This window comes from Nerophis ophidion, linkage group LG17, assembly GCF_033978795.1.
Source record: "Nerophis ophidion isolate RoL-2023_Sa linkage group LG17, RoL_Noph_v1.0, whole genome shotgun sequence".
In the NCBI taxonomy this organism is placed as follows: Eukaryota; Metazoa; Chordata; class Actinopteri; order Syngnathiformes; family Syngnathidae; genus Nerophis; species Nerophis ophidion.
The window spans coordinates 3248370-3264747 of record NC_084627.1 but is presented as its reverse complement, the minus strand read 5'-3'; the positions used below and the strand labels follow the sequence as shown (position 1 = coordinate 3264747).

The 16378-nt window shown below is 38.5% G+C and overlaps 2 protein-coding genes across 6 annotated transcripts in view; both read left to right on the top strand.

Moving 5' to 3' along the window:
• The window catches only part of LOC133535789 (ARF GTPase-activating protein GIT2-like), a 44439-nt gene extending 37979 nt beyond the window's left edge, over window positions 1-6460 (top strand). For all 5 annotated transcript variants that reach the window (XM_061875736.1, XM_061875739.1, XM_061875741.1 and 2 more), the window contains 2 exons: window positions 4842-4905; window positions 5117-6460. In XM_061875736.1, coding sequence (XP_061731720.1) covers window positions 4842-4905; window positions 5117-5311 — 259 coding nt within the window. In that variant the 3' untranslated portion in view covers window positions 5312-6460. The remainder of the gene's footprint in view (window positions 1-4841; window positions 4906-5116) is intronic.
• A 3575-nt stretch (window positions 6461-10035) lies between these two features.
• LOC133535788 (glycolipid transfer protein-like) overlaps window positions 10036-16378 on the top strand; it is an 8329-nt gene continuing 1986 nt past the window's right edge. The window contains exons 1-3 of the mRNA XM_061875735.1: window positions 10036-10263; window positions 12690-12748; window positions 12815-12948. Of these exons, the coding sequence (XP_061731719.1) occupies window positions 10161-10263; window positions 12690-12748; window positions 12815-12948 (296 nt within the window). The 5' untranslated portion in view covers window positions 10036-10160. The remainder of the gene's footprint in view (window positions 10264-12689; window positions 12749-12814; window positions 12949-16378) is intronic.

Genomic DNA, 16378 nt, shown 5'->3' with positions numbered 1-16378 from the left:
CCTAGGGCTGTTAAGGTCTGATTGCATTTAGAGGTGGGAGTTTTGGGGCACCTTACGATGCGATTACAATTACAATTCAGGGGCTACGATTTGATTATAAATCGATTATTTATACATCAATCAATCAATGTTTACTTACATAGCCCTAAATCACAAGTGTCTCAAAGGGCTGCACAAGCCACAACGACATCCTCGATTCAGATCCCACATCAGGGCAAGGAAAAACGCAACCCAATGGGACAATGAGAAACCTTGGAGAGGACCGCAGATGCAGGACTTTGTGAAACATCTATTGTTTTTTTTTTTAAATGTGCTTTATAAATAAAGTGGATTGGATAAATACGTAGGTTTACCTCGCTGTGGCGGCACAACATGGTCGGACTGCAAAACCCAGCTGACGGAGGCATCCAAGCCGGCGTGCATGTTCACACAAAAATGCTTGAACCTTATGATTTAATGCTTTGGCCCGGTTTAACAGGAGTATTCAACACTGTAACGTTTATAAGCAGTGTTGGGTTGGTTACTAAAAAACAGTAACTACTTTCAGTTACTAGTTACTTTATTTCAAAAGTAACTGAGTTACTTACACCAAAAAGTAATGCATAACTGTGAAAAGTAACTATTTTGTTACTTCTTTTTTTTTTTTTTTTTTTTTAACTCCTATTAATGCCCTTTTAGTATTCATTTCAGTACTGTTATTGCACTGGGGAATAATACAATCTGTTGATTAACTTGACATGCATTTGCATCACTGAACTCTGCTACATACAACACTCAAAGACAAAGATAAGTTTAAAAAAGGGCCAATTTATTTCAGGCCAGAACAAATTGACAAAACTATTTTAAACAGCTCCAACATAACATACATAAGTGACGGACAGCATAATAACAAGATGTCACAACATAGCTGTAAACCTGGCTTCACCCAAGGAAGGCACACATGACATACACAAAGCCTAACCAGGCATTTTTCTCTCTCAAGGAATTGTGAAATAAAATCATGTCTTCATGAGATCAACACTGTACTGAAGCCCAGAACACTCTACGCATTTCCCCAGTTTTAGTTTAGAGAAAAGGAAAGATTAACCTGGCCCACTAGGATCGCTCTTTATGTTTTTGAACTTTATAGTCTATACATTTAGAGCGATGTGATAATCAAACACTCAAGAAATCTAGAATGAAAGAGTTTATAAGAAAATTGATAGTGTGTACCTTCAGTGCTGAATGATGAGTAGAGGCAGAGTTTGGAGTGTCTTCTCTAGCTTGCTTTCCATGTTTATGTACTCACTGTCCACTGTGTCCAGGTACTTGGAACATGTTCTCAGTGCCATTTGCTGTTTGATGCCCGATATCATGCTAATTAGCTGTTTGAAATCGGGTCACTCCCCCCCCTCCCCACACCCACACCCAGACACACAGAGTGCGCCTCTTCTCTCCCTTGTCACACAAGAACATTCAGAAGGACGACACGTCAACTCTCCAATAAAATACACTCAGATCTTCTGTTTCTAGCCGATTCTACATAAAAAATAACGCAGTAACGCATCATGTAGTAACGGTAACTGAGTTACTGACTATAAAAAAATAATGTGTTAGACCAGTGGTTCTCAAATGGGTGTACTTGAAGGTATGCCAAGGGGTACGTGAGATTTTTTGAAAATATTCTAAAAATAGCAACAATTCAAAAATCCTTTATAAATGTATTTATTGAATAATACATAAACATAATATGAATGTAAGTTCATAAACCGAGAAAAGAAATGCAACAATGCAATATTCAGTGTTGACAGCTAGATTTTTTGTGGACATGTTCTATAAATATTGATGTTAAATATTTCTTTTTTTGTGAAGCAATGTTTAGAATTAAGTTTATGAATCCAGATGGATCTCATTTTACAATCCCCAAAGAGGGCACTTTAAGTTGATGATTACTTCTATGTGTAGAAATCTGTATTTATAAGTGAATCACTTGTTTATTTTTCAACAAGTTTTTAGTTATTTTTGTATCTTTTTTTTCCAAATAGTTCAAGAAAGACCACTACAAATGAGCAATATTTTGCACTGTTATACAATTTAATAAATCAGAAACTGATGACGGGCTTCACGGTGGTAGAGGGGTTAGTGCGTCTGCCTCACAATACGAAGGTCCTGCAGTCCTGGGTTCAAATCCAGGCTCGGGATCTTTCTGTGTGGAGTTTGCATGTTCTCCCCGTGAATGCGTGGGTTCCCTCCGGGTACTCCGGCTTCCTCCCACTTCCAAAGACATGCACCTGGGGATAGGTTGATTGGCAACACTAAATTGGCCCTAGTGTGTGAATGTGAGTGTGAATGTTGTCTGTCTATCTGTGTTGGCCCTGCGATGAGGTGGCGACTTGTCCAGGGTGTACCCCGCTTTCCGCCCGATTGTAGCTGAGATAGGCGCCAGTGCCCCCCGCGACCCCGAAAGGGAATAAGCGGTAGGAAATGGATGGATGGATGGAGTTTTGGGGCACCTTACGATGCGATTAGAATTACAATTCAGGGGCTACGATTTGATTATAAATCGATTATTTATACATCAATCAATCAATGTTTGCTTGTATAGCCCTAAATAACAAGTGTCTCAAAGGGCTGCACAAGCCACAACGACATCCTCGGTTCAGATCCCACATCAGGGCAAGGAAAAACGCAACCCAATGGGACAATGAGAAACCTTGGAGAGGACCGCAGATGCAGGACTTTGTGAAACATCTATTGTTTTTGTTTTTTTTAAATGTGCTTTATAAATAAAGTGGATTGGATTGGATAAATACGTAGGTTTACCTCGCTGGGGCGGTACAACATGGTCGGACTGCAAAACCCAGCTGACGGAGGCATCCAAGTGCATGCTCACACAAAAATGCTTGAACCTTATGATTTAATGCTTTGGTCCGGTTTAACAGGAGTATTCAACACTGTAACGTTTATAAGCAGTGTTGGGTTAGTTACTAAAAAACAGTAACTAGTTTCAGTTACTAGTTACTTTATTTCAAAAGTAACTGAGTTACTTACACCAAAAAGTAATGCATAACTGTGAAAAGTAACTATTTTGTTACTTCTTTTTTTCTTCTTTCTTTTTTTTTTAAAGCTCCTATTAATGCCCGTTTAGTATTCATTTCAGTACTGTTAGTTGCACTGGGGAATAATACAATCTGTTGATTAACTTGACATGCATTTGCATCACTGAACTCTGCTACATACAACACACAAAGACAAAGATATGTTTTAAAAAGGGCCAATTTATTTCAGGCCAGAACAAATTGACAAAACTATTTTAAATAGCTCCAACATAACATACATAAGTAACAGACAGCATAATAACAAGATGTCACAACATAGCTGTAAACCTGGCTTCACCCAAGGAAGGCACACATGACATACACAAAGCCTAACCAGGCATTTTTCTCTCTCGAGGAATTGTGAAATAAAATCATGTCTTCATGAGATCAACACTGTACTGAAGCCCAGAACACTCTACGCATTTCCCCAGTTTTAGTTTAGAGAAAAGGAAAGATTAACCTGGCCCACTAGGATCCCTCTTTATGTTTTTGAACTTTATAGTCTATACATTTAGAGTGATGTGATAATCAAACACTCAAGAAATCTAGAATGAAAGAGTATATAAGAAAATTGATAGAGTGTGTACCTTCAGCGCTGAATGATGGGTAGAGGCAGAGTTTGGAGTGTCTTCTCTAGCTTGCTTTCCATGTTTATGTACTCACTGTCCACTGTGTCCAGGTACTTGGAACATGTTCTCAGTGCCATTTGCTGTTTGATGCCCGATATCATGCTAATTAGCTGTTTGAAATCTGGTCACTCCCCCCCTCCCCACACCCACACCCAGACACACAGAGTGCGCCTCTTCTCTCCCTTGTCACACAAGAACATTCAGAAGGACGACACGTCAACTCTCCAATAAAATACACTCAGATCTTCGGTTTCTAGCCGATTCTACATAAAAAAAATAACGCAGTAACGCATCATGTAGTAACGGTAACTGAGTTACTGACTATAAAAAAATAATGCGTTAGACCAGTGGTTCTCAAAAGGGTGTACTTGAAGGTATGCCAAGGAGTACGTGAGATTTTTTGAAAATATTCTAAAAATAGCAACAATTCAAAAATCCTTTATAAATATATTTATTGAATAATACATAAACATAATATGAATGTAAGTTCATAAACTGTGAAAAGAAATGCAGCAATGCAATATTCAGTGTTGACAGCTAGTTTTTTTGTGGACATGTTCCATAAATATTGATGTTAAAGATTTCTTTTTTTTGTGAAGCAATGTTTAGAATTAAGTTTATTAATCCAGATGGATCTCATTTTACAATCCCCAAAGAGGGCACTTTAAGTTGATGATTACTTCTATGTGTAGAAATCTTTATTTATAATTAAATCACTTGTTTATTTTTCAACAAGTTTTTAGTTATTTTTATATCTTTTTTTTCCAAATAGTTCAAGAAAGACCACTACAAATGAGCAATATTTTGCACTGTTATACAATTTAATAAATCAGAAACTGATGACATAGTGCTGTATTTTACTTCATCTCTTTTTTTACAACCAAAAATGCTTTTCTCTGATTAGGGGGTACTTGAATTAAAAAAATGTTCACAGGGGGTACATCACTGAAAAAAGGTTGGGAACCACTGCTTTAGACTACCAGTTACCGCCGAAACTAACGGACGTTACAATAACGCAATAGTCCTAACAGTGTTTATAAGTCAGAAGAGACTAAATTTGACCTACATCATAAAAAACGGACTTTTGCATTATGGAGAGGTGTTTATCCGTTGCTTTATTTTTGTGTCTCGACAGCTTTCTGCCGTGTGCAGAGAAGATCTGTGTGGCTGTGAAGGAGATGGCCGCTCTGTTTCCAAAGGTAACACAACTCCCACTCCGCCCCCGTAACAAAAGGACGTACGTGTTGGGTAAACAAACGGCAGAGAATGTGCAGACATGTCGTCTGGGCTTATTGCATTACTTTTCCTTCGTCATTGGATTACTTTGTTTACATTCACACGCGCCACCATGAGAGGTTATTTGTGGACGTTGCCTTGGCGACCGCACCCACCTGCTCCTCTCCCTTGCAGAGGCCGTCCTCCGAGACCGTGCGCGGCTCCCTCTTCCTGCTCACCTCCAGCGCGGGCCGGCTGCACGGCGAGTGTTACGGCCCCTGCCCCGCCGACGTGCAGCTGGTCACGCAGCAGGTCATCCAATGCGCCTACGACATCGCCAAAGCCGCCAAGCAACTTGTCACCGTGACCACCAAAGAAAACAACATTTAGCAGCTCCAGCCCCTCCCCCACAGCAAGAAAAAAAAAAAAAAATCACACGAGGTAAACCTCTACTTCGATTGTTGCACGTCCTCGACACATACATTCCTTTAGCTTGCAGCAGTTAGCACGCGGAAGCTTTATTTATTATTATTTACTTAATGTCATCCTACCTTACAAAGATTGAATCCACACATTTCTTAATGTTGTATCTTATGTATAGCAAATAAGACAGCAAGCCGTTAACATTGTTCCCCTTTCAGTGCTCTCCAATTGGTGCAAAAACAGTATTTCTTCAGTGTGTGTTCAATTAGGAAGCCTATAATAGGAGCATTCATCACACACAACTGCAAAAAGGGGATACACTGCGAGATAGGGAGGTTGAACCCAAGTAGAACTCTGTTACAAAAGAGGTTGGCTATATCACCTGACAACAATCAAATATTTTGTATTAATACGTTGGCAAGCTTGGTCCAAAATGTGCTTTTTTTGAGTAATGTATTCGTGATATACTTGTATGATATATGCATTTGTGTGAGTGTGTACAGAAGTCCTAAGCGGCTCATGTGAAATCCATTTAAAGAACAGTATGCAAGTATATATGGGGAAAAAAAACATGTCTATATCAATGTAATTCTTTATCAAAGTAATCCAAATGCTATTCTATTTATGAACGTGTGTCATACCTCTTGAAGAAAAAAAACAAGAAAAAAATATTTTCATAAGCTTTTGTTTGTAATGCTCCTCACAAGCTGTGGGGAGTGAGCCCCCTTTTGTTTTTTTATCATCAGAGTGCAAATGTGCCCCTAAATCAAGTCGGATCTCACTTTCCAGCCTGATCCGTTTCACCGCTGCGGGTGGAAAAAGTAACAGAATACCTCGGGCCACCCGGAGCCCAGTGAAGTTAAGGTTACATTTTGTCTAGTAAAACAAAGGCTTTTTTTTGGATAATAACTAACAAGTCTGGAGTTCATTCAACAGATTCAAACTATGATCCAGCATGTGTATCTTGTGTTTTCTGTTTTTGTTGTTGTTGTTTTTTTGAACAAGTTGTGCTGAAATTTGGGAGCATTAAATCCAGGGTGGGAGAAATGTGACAGTTTCATGTTACTTACAATGCAGAATATACGCAACAATTAATGAATAAACATGTATTTAGTATGTTTGATTGAGCTCTGTGAAGGAAAGGCAGCAGAAACCTATTAGCTTGGAAAAAGCCCTAAAATCCCAAAAGGGACAAGCGGTAGAAAAATGGATTGATGGATAAAAATATTTAAATTTTTATAACTCTTTTTTTTATTATTATTATATATATACCTGTACTTTAATAACCAATTTGGGAATATTATTGTACCTCCCATTGCTCACACAATAAAAGGTGCACACATTAAAAGAATGAGAATACAAACAATACCTAAACGAAAAGAAAAGGACATTGATTACACATATAACCAACCCCTGTCAAAAGTAATGAAGTTGTTTAATTATGTAGAAAAGAAGAAAATGACAGACATGCCACAAAACTATAGTCATTTCAAATGGTAACCTTTTGGCTTTAAGAAACACGAAAATAAATCAAGTAAATAAATTGCGGAACTGTTTCATTTTTAGATCAAGCAGAGTGGGAAAATATTGAATCGCTCAATTCTAATGGGAACTAAATAATAATGAATAAACAAACCAACACTACAACCCACCACTAGCACTTTGTTGCACCACCTCTGGCTTTTATTACAGTGGGGTTTTCCTTGGCATGGACTGAAACCAGTGACAAACAGACCGTTTTATCAATCTTGCTCCAACTTTCTCTGATTGTCAGATCAGCTTTGCAGTTTATTGATATATATATATATATATATATATATATATATATATATATTTTTTTTTTTTTTCTTTCGTGAGGGAACTCTCCTGAAGGAATCAATAAAGTACTATCTATCTGTGTGTGTATGTATATGTATATATATATGTGTATATATATGTATGTATATATATATGTATATGTATATATATATGTGTATATATGTATGTATATATATATATATATATATATAAATAAGTCATTTTTTAAAATAATTGTATATATATATATATGTATGTAGGTGTGGGAAAAAATCACAAGACTACTTCATCTCTACAGATCTGTTTCATGAGGGGTTCCCTCAATCATCAGGAGATTTTAATGGAAGCATTCACATACAAAGGTTTATATAGAGCACAGAGTGGGTGGGTACAAGCAGGCGTAGGGTGTGGTGATTGGCTCATGTGTTACCTAGGAGGTGTTTCCGTCTATGGCGGCATGTTGAAATGATTTCACTGCGCTTGTTGAGGGATGATAGATCTGGATGATATATAATAAACAGTTTCTCTTTTAAGCATAGGTTGCATCTTTTATTACCACTGTTGTAAGGTGTGCTGGATGCAAGAATTTGCCATGTTATTGAATATTCAACATTATTGTCTTTGAGGTTCCAAATGTGTTTGCTGAGTTCTGTAGAATTCTGCAAAGTCTGGTTTCTAAAGGAGGCGTTGTGATTATTCCATCTTGTTTTGAACGCTCCTTCGGTTAATCCTACGTACGTGTCGGATGTGTTAATGTCCTTCCGTATTACCTTTGCTTGGTAAACGACTGATGTCTGTAAGCACCTTCCGTTGAGAGGGCAATCAGGTTTCTTGCGACAGTTACATTCATTATTGGTTTCAGAGTCGTTTAGTCTGGGGGTAGGCAGTCCTTTTGCAATTGCTTTGTTGTGGTTTGAAATGATTTGTTGCATGTTACTCATACAGCTGTAGCTCAATTTAATGTTGTTCTTGTTGAATATTTTTCGTAGGGTGTTGCCTTTGGGGAAGTGTTTGTCAATCAGAGTGAGGAACTTGCGGCCGATGTTGGTTGAGACGTCTTTGCTGAATGGCGGATTGTACCAGATGATGTTGTTTCGTTTTCTGCTCTTTTTTGGTTGGTTTCCTGGGGTGGGTTCATAGGTGAGGGTGAAGTTGTATCCGCTTTCATCAAGTGCTTTCTGGTACGGGGGGGTTGCTTGGTCGAATTCAGCTTTGCTGGATGACAGCATCGTTACTATGGGGAGTTTTGACGGAGCAGAAACGTGCGAACTCGTTGGGAGTTTCCTCCTCTCCCAGCTTGCTAGCCTCAACCTGAACCTTGGTATTTACCGTGATGATGGACTGGCAGTGTGCCGCGCCTCGCCAAGGAGCAGCGAGAACACCAAGAAGCGCATATGCCAAATCTTCAAAGAAAACGGCCTACGGATCACGATTGAAGCCAACAAGCAAACCGTCAACTTCCTCGACGTCACTTTCAACCTGAGAAATAACAGCTACCAACCATTCACGAAACCCAACACAACACTCCAATACGTGCACCACGACAGCAACCACCCACCCACCACCACGAAAAGAATACCTACCGGAATTAATAAAAGGCTATCGATGCTGTCATCCAGCAAAGCTGAATTCGACCAAGCAACCCCCCCGTACCAGAAAGCACTTGATGAAAGCGGATACCCTCATGAAACAGATCTGTAGAGATGAAGTAGTCTTGTGATTTTTTCCCACACCTACATATTGCGCTCTACCACGGTATCGAGCACTATTCTCCGGATAATCCAATCAAGACATATATATATATATGTATGTATGTATATATATATATATATATATATATATATATATATATATATATATGTATGTATATATATATATATATATGTATGTATGTATATATATAAGTCATTTTTTAAAATAATTATATATATAATAATATATGTATATATATATGTATATATATATATGTATATATATATATGTATATATATATATGTATATATATATATATATATATATATATATGTATATATATATATGTATATATATATATGTATATATATATATATATATATATATGTATATATATATATATATATGTATGTGTATATATATGTATATATATATATATATATATGTATATATATATATGTATGTATATATATATATATGTATATATACAATATATACACACATTGACTTTTTTTTTTTTTTACTTGGGACTTCGCGTGGACCGGATCTGTAGTTTGGGGACCCCTGATTTACATTATATGTTTTAACTAAAAAGATGTTTACATTTTATATTTGATAGTTTGGGTACATAAAAAGTACATTGTACATTTGTATTACTATAGTGTAGTATTTTGTCATATTTTCTCATTATATTGCATTTTCTTTTTTATTGTATACATTAGTTGCCCTAGCAATTTATTTGTAAACCAACGAGACTGATCAGTTTGACAGTCTGATTAATGGAGTATATGTACATACTCTAACTAATTCAGGGGTCCCCAAACTTTTTAAAGATTGGGTTAAAAAAAAAAATTGGGGGACTGGGCATTTTTAGACTATATAATTTGCTGTGTTGGCCCTGCGATGAGGTGGCGACTTGTCCAGGGTGTACCTCGCCTTCCGCCCGATTGTAGCTGAGAAGGGAATAAGTGGTAGTAAATGGATGGATGGATGATTTCCCCAAGCGGTTAGGAGACACCGAGAGTAACAGGCGGTAGAAAATGGATTAGAAAGGACAGTTAAAAAAAACAACAATAATGCATCCATCCATTTCTACCACTTGTCCCTTTCGGTTTGGCGGGAAGCATATACATATAATTCACTTTTACGAAGGCTGGTATAAAAGAGAAAAAAGGAGCGACATCGGCGTAAGGTTCAGTGAGGTTGGCCTTGGCCCCGCCCACTCCGGGCAACCTAGTTCCGGGTTCTCGCCCCTTCTCGAGCGGCTCGTCACAGCATGAAGAAGAAGTAAAAGTGGGAAGAAACAGGACTAGGACCGAGCGGCGACATGTCGATACTTCTCGACCACCGCTTTGGACAGCTTCCTCCCGACAACTCAGTTAACACTAAACTCTTCTTGGAGACCGTCTCCCACCTGCCGTCCTTCTTCGGTGAGTAGCCGCACACACGAACACGAAGCAGCCCTCAAGTCTCCCACCACCTGGTCACAGCCTCTCCTCATGGAGTCCAATGGGGGTTTAGTCAGCTGACACCTGGTCACAGCCTCCAACGGGGGTTTAGTCAGCTGACACCTGCCTAAACTTGTGGAATTCTCTTCTTGACACGTCGCAAACATTGCTCTGCATTCTTGCCGTCTTCCTAAGGGCTCATTGTGCGTCAGTGTACTCCTACATACACACACTACACGCATTGTACTATTAGGCATGTTACATTTCAATACTGGACCCATCTTGATTATGTTGTGTGTTTTGAAACATGGACTTCAAATAGTCTCAGTTTGCTAACTTCACAACTATAAACCAAAAATTGCCCGGTGGTATATGTGGTGGTTGTCTTCGGTCATGTATTAAAACATCAATAGTAGTAGCAACAATTGTCAAATAGTTTCTCCTGACAATAATAGTCATCTTTTTTGTTTGTTTAAAGTCAAACGGTTTTCAAAACTGCCAGCTCAGTCACCAGAATTTTACCAGTTTTCGTTAAATAAATGTAGACATATATGTATATGTATATATATGTGCATATATATATATATATATTTGGTTAAAAAAATATTTTTTGTTAAAAAAATATATATATTTTTTGTAAAAAGAAAATATATATATATTTTTTTGTTAAATATTTTTTTGTTTAAAAAATACATATATATATATTTTTAGTTAAAAATATATATATTATTTTTTACTTAAAAAATATATATTTTTTTAGTTAAATTTTTTTTTTTTAAATATATATGTATTTTTTTTGTTGTTAAAAATATATATAATTTTTTAGTTGAAAAAAATAAATATATACATATTAGTTAAAAAATATATATACATTTTTTTAGTTAGAATTTTTAATAAATATGTGTGTGTGTGTATATATACATGTGTGTGTATATATATATATATATATATATATATATATATATATATATATATATATATATATATATATATATATACTAGTTTGTCATGACAATAATAGTCATCTGTTTGTGTAAAGTCACACTGTTTTCAAAACTGCCTGCTCAGGTTCCAGAATTTTACTAGTTTTAGTAAAATAAATAAATATAAACATATATATATATACATACATATACATATATATGTATATATATATGATATATGTGTATATATGTATGTATGTATGTATATATATGTGTATATATGTATATATATATGTGTGTGTGTTTATATATATGTATATATATATATATGTGTGTGTATATACATAAGTATATGTGTATATATATATATATATATATATATATATATATATATATATATATATATATATATATGTATGTATGTTTTTTGGTTTAAAAAAATATATATATTTTAGTAAAAATATATATATATTCTTTTTTTAGTTAAATTCATATATATATATATGTATTCTTTTTCATTTGAAAAAAATATCTATTTTTAGTTTAAAAAAATGTATATTTTAAATATATTTTTCTTAAAAAATATATATTTTAGGGCTTCACGGTGGCAGAGGGGTTAGTGCGTCTGCCTCACAATACAAAGTTCCTGCAGTCCTGGGTTCAAATCCAGGCTCGGGATCTTTCTGTGTGGAGTTTGCATGTTCTCCCCGTGAATGCGTGGGTTCCCTCCGGGTACTCCGGCTTCCTCCCACTTCCAAAGACATGCACCTGGGGATAGGTTGATTGGCAACACTAAATTGGCCCTAGTGTGTGAATGTGAGTGTGAATGTTGTCTGTCTATCCGTGTTGGCCCTGCGATGAGGTGGCGACTTGTCCAGGGTGTACCCCGCCTTCCGCCCGATTGTAGCTGAGATAGGCGCCAGCGCCCCCCGCGACCCCGAAAGGGAATAAGCGGTAGAAAATGGATGGGATGGAATATATATTTTATTTAGTTACATATTTTTTATATATATATATATATATTTAGTTTCTCATGAGAATAATAGTCATCTGTTTTGTTTGTTTAAAGTAAAAGTGTTTTCAAAACTGCCAGCAGAGACAGCGAGATCTTCGGTACATTTTGTGTGTTTTTAACAATATTTAAGGTTATGACCTGCACCAAGAAAGGTCTAAGTACCCTGTCCCCTATAGGCACCAAGTGCATGGTCTACAGAAGCAAATACCGCCCGGGTCTACAGTTAAGATGGCAATTGCTACATTTGAAGTATCATGATCGATCAGCATCCAGCAGCTCTACCTTGCTCTGCATGCGCTTTAAAATGTTGCTCCTGCATGCATGTTACACTTGTCACATCGTTCTGACTGCATAGTTGGCGTCCAACACTATGACAACCTTGGTTAGCTCGCTGTTGTGTCGTGCGATATGTTATATATATATATATATATACACACACAAATATTCCAGCTGTCACTTTTGTCTTTCAGACTGCCTGGGGTCCAAAGTGTTCTCAGTGATCAAGTCGGACATCAATGGCAATATTGCAGTGAGTGTGTGCGCGATGCGTTCAATGACATGCCATGCAACCAACCGGTGTGATTGTTTTTGTCAGAAAATTAAAGAAGTCTACGTGAAGGATCCGGAAAGGTACGTCACCCTGCAGCACATCGTGGAGGCCGAGCAACAAGACTTGGCTGCCGAGTGGCCCAAAGTCGGAGCAACGCTGGCTCTCATGTGGCTCAAGAGGCGAGTTTATCCATCCAATGCAAGGGGGGTACTTTTTTCTAAAGTAATTCAGAGTTTTGGCACTGAAATGAAATGAACTCAATGTGGTGAGGTGTTTTTGATTGAGCTCTTACGTTACATCCATCCATCCATTTTCTACCGCTTATTCCCTTTCGGGGTCGCGGGGGGCGCTGGCGCCTATCTCAGCTACTATCGGGCGGAAGGCGGGGTACACCCTGGACAAGTCGCCACCTCAACACAGGGCCAACACAGATAGACAGACAACATTCACACTCACATTCACACACTAGGGCCAATTTAGTGTTGCCAATCAACCTATCCCCAGGTGCATGTCTTTGGAAGTGGGAGGAAGCCGGAGTACCCGGAGGGAACCCACGCATTCACGGGGAGAACATGCAAACTCCACACAGAAAGATCCCGAGCCTGGATTTGAACCCAGGACTGCAGGAACTTCGTATTGTGAGGCAGGCGCACTAACCCCTCTGCCACCGTGAAGCCCTCTTCTTACGTTACATGTTATTACAAAACCAGGGAAGTTGGCACGTTGTGTAAATGGTAAATAAAAACAGAATACAATGATTTGCAAATCCTTTTCAACTTATATTCTATTAAATAAACTGCAAAGACAAGATATTTAATGTTCCAACTGAGAAAAATATTTTTGTTTTGTAAATAATCAGTAACTTAAAGTTTAATGGCAGCAACACATTGCAAAAAAGTTGTCACAGGGGCATTTTTACCACTGTGTTACATGGCCTGTCCTTTTAACAACACTTGAGTAAACGTTTGGAAACTGAGGAGACCAATTTTTGAAGCTTTTCAGGTGAAATTCTTTCCATTCTTGCTTGATGTACAGCTTAAGTTGTTCAACAGTCCGGGGTCTCCGTTGTGGTATTTTAGGCTTCATATTGCGCCACACATTTTCAATGGGAGACAGGTCTGGACTACAGGCAGGCCAGTCTAGTACCCAGACTATTTTACTACGAAGCCACGCTTGGCATTGTCTTGCTGAAATAAGCAGGGGCGTCCATGATAATGTTGCTTGGATGGCAACATATGTTGCTCCAAAACCTGTATGTACCTTTTATCATCAATGGTGCCTTCACAGATGTGTAAATTACCCATGCCCTGGGCACCAATACACCCCCATACCATCACAGATGCTGGCTTTTAAACTTTGCGCCTAGAACAATCTGCCTGGTTCTTTTCCTCTTTGTTCCGAAGGACACGACGTCCACAGTTTCCAAAAACATTTTGAAATGTGGACTCGTCAGACCACAATACACTTATCCACTTTGCATCAGTCCATCTTGGATGAATTCGGGCTCAGCAAAGTTTGTGGCGTTTCTGGGTGTTGTTGATAAATGGCTTTCGCTTCGCATAGTAGAGTTTTAACTTGCACTTACAGATGTAGCAACCAACTGTAGTTACTGACAGTGGTTTTCTGAAGTGTTCCTGAGCCCATGTGGTGATATCCTTTACACACTGATGTTGCTTTTTAATGTGGTACTACCTGGGGGATCGGAGGTCACGGGCATTCAATGTTACGTGCAGTGTTTCTAAATATCCATCAGGTTGAGAAAATACTGTCTTTTGCAAAACATTTAAAGAAAACTAAAGCAAATACAAATAGAACATAAAAATAATTTTTAATAATAATTCAAAATAAGATAAGATGCAACATTCAAACAGACAAAAAAGGCTACCGTATTTCTTTGAATTGTCTCCGGGGCGCTAATTAATTTAAAACCTCTTGTCACTCCTGCGCTTAACAAAGGCATGCGATAAAAGTAAGCATGCGCTAGTTATTTTAAAATCTCTTCTCTCTCCGGCACTTACCAAAGGCATGCAGTAAAAATTAGTGTGATGTTAGGATACCATCATGAATAGCACATTTAATAAAATAAAACGTTATTATGGTCTTACCTTTACTTATAAATGAAGTCCATGTGCAGCTCCTTCTGATCAAATGCATCGATAACTTGTTTATAGAAGTCTTCCTTATCTTTCTTCAGTTTTAAAAGTCTCTCCGTCTCGATGGAGATCTTCCTTTTTTACCTCCTCCAGCACATATCACGTCACTCATTTCACTTCTTCTGCAACACGAGTAGTCGCAAGAAGGATCACTAGCGCCCTCTACCACCAGTAGGCAGGAGTCATTCAATGACTCATATTTGACACACGCAGCTACGGTATCGTGACGGTCTCAAGCCGTCGTCTTGCGGGTTCCCAGGACCACCAAGGAAGGACATGGCTTGAGCAGTTTGACTTTGTTTATTTTTCAATAAAACCTCAGTCCAGGTCGCTCTTCCGCTCCTCCTCTCCGCTTGCTCGCCGTCTCCTCGCTGCCATCTTGGGCCCGGCTCCAGCGTGCCCTGCCTGTCTGTTGGACTGTCGGCTCCACAGGTCTATTAATAAAACATAGCTGCTTACTGTTCTTTTCAGCACACCGGTATTCAATAGCTTGGACCTTTAATCCTACTGAATAGCACTTAATCTTCTTCCCATTATGCGATTTCAAATTACCGGTGTTGAAATCAGCCTCCTCCCTTTTGAAAATGATGACATCACCTGTGATGTCACGAAGTTGACCAGGCGGTAATACTAAGCATGCGCTAATTATTTTGCTAAACGAGTTTGACCCGTCAGTAATTCAAGGCAGGCGCATACTATATACCCGGCGGAAATTCAAGGAAATACGGTAATCTAAATCACTTTAGTCTTCCACATCAGACCTTTGTTGTTACCTGCTGCTTCCTTAATTCCGATACATATTAATTGTCCCCCCAGCAACGTCACCAAACCGGAACAAAAAATGTATTCCCCCTCTCAATTTACATGGGTTTGGAACAAAAATAAAGTTGCATAGATTGACCCCAGGGAATCAATCAATCAATCAATCAATGTTTATTTATATAGCCCCAAATCACAAATGTCTCAAAGGACTGCACAAATCATTACGACTACAACATCCTCGGAAGAACCCACAAAAGGGCAAGGAAAACTCACACCCAGTGGGCAGGGAGAATTCACATCCAGTGGGACGCCAGTGACAATGCTGGCTATGAGAAACCTTGGAGAGGACCTCAGATGTGGGCAACCCCCCCCCTCTAGGGGACCGAAAGCAATGGATGTCGAGCGGGTCTAACATGATACTGTGAAAGTTCAATCCATAGTGGCTCCGACACAGCCGCGAGAGTTCAGTTCAAGCGGATCCAAGACAGCAGCGAGAGTCCCGTCCACAGGAGACCATCTCAAGCGGAGGCGGATCAGCAGCGTAGAGATGTCCCCAACCGATACAGGCGAGCGGTCCATCCTGGGTCTCGACTCTGGACAGCCAGTACTTCATCCATGGTCATCGGACCGGATCCCCTCCACAAGGGAGGGGGGGGACATAGGAGAAAGAAAAGAAGCGGCAGATCAACTGGTC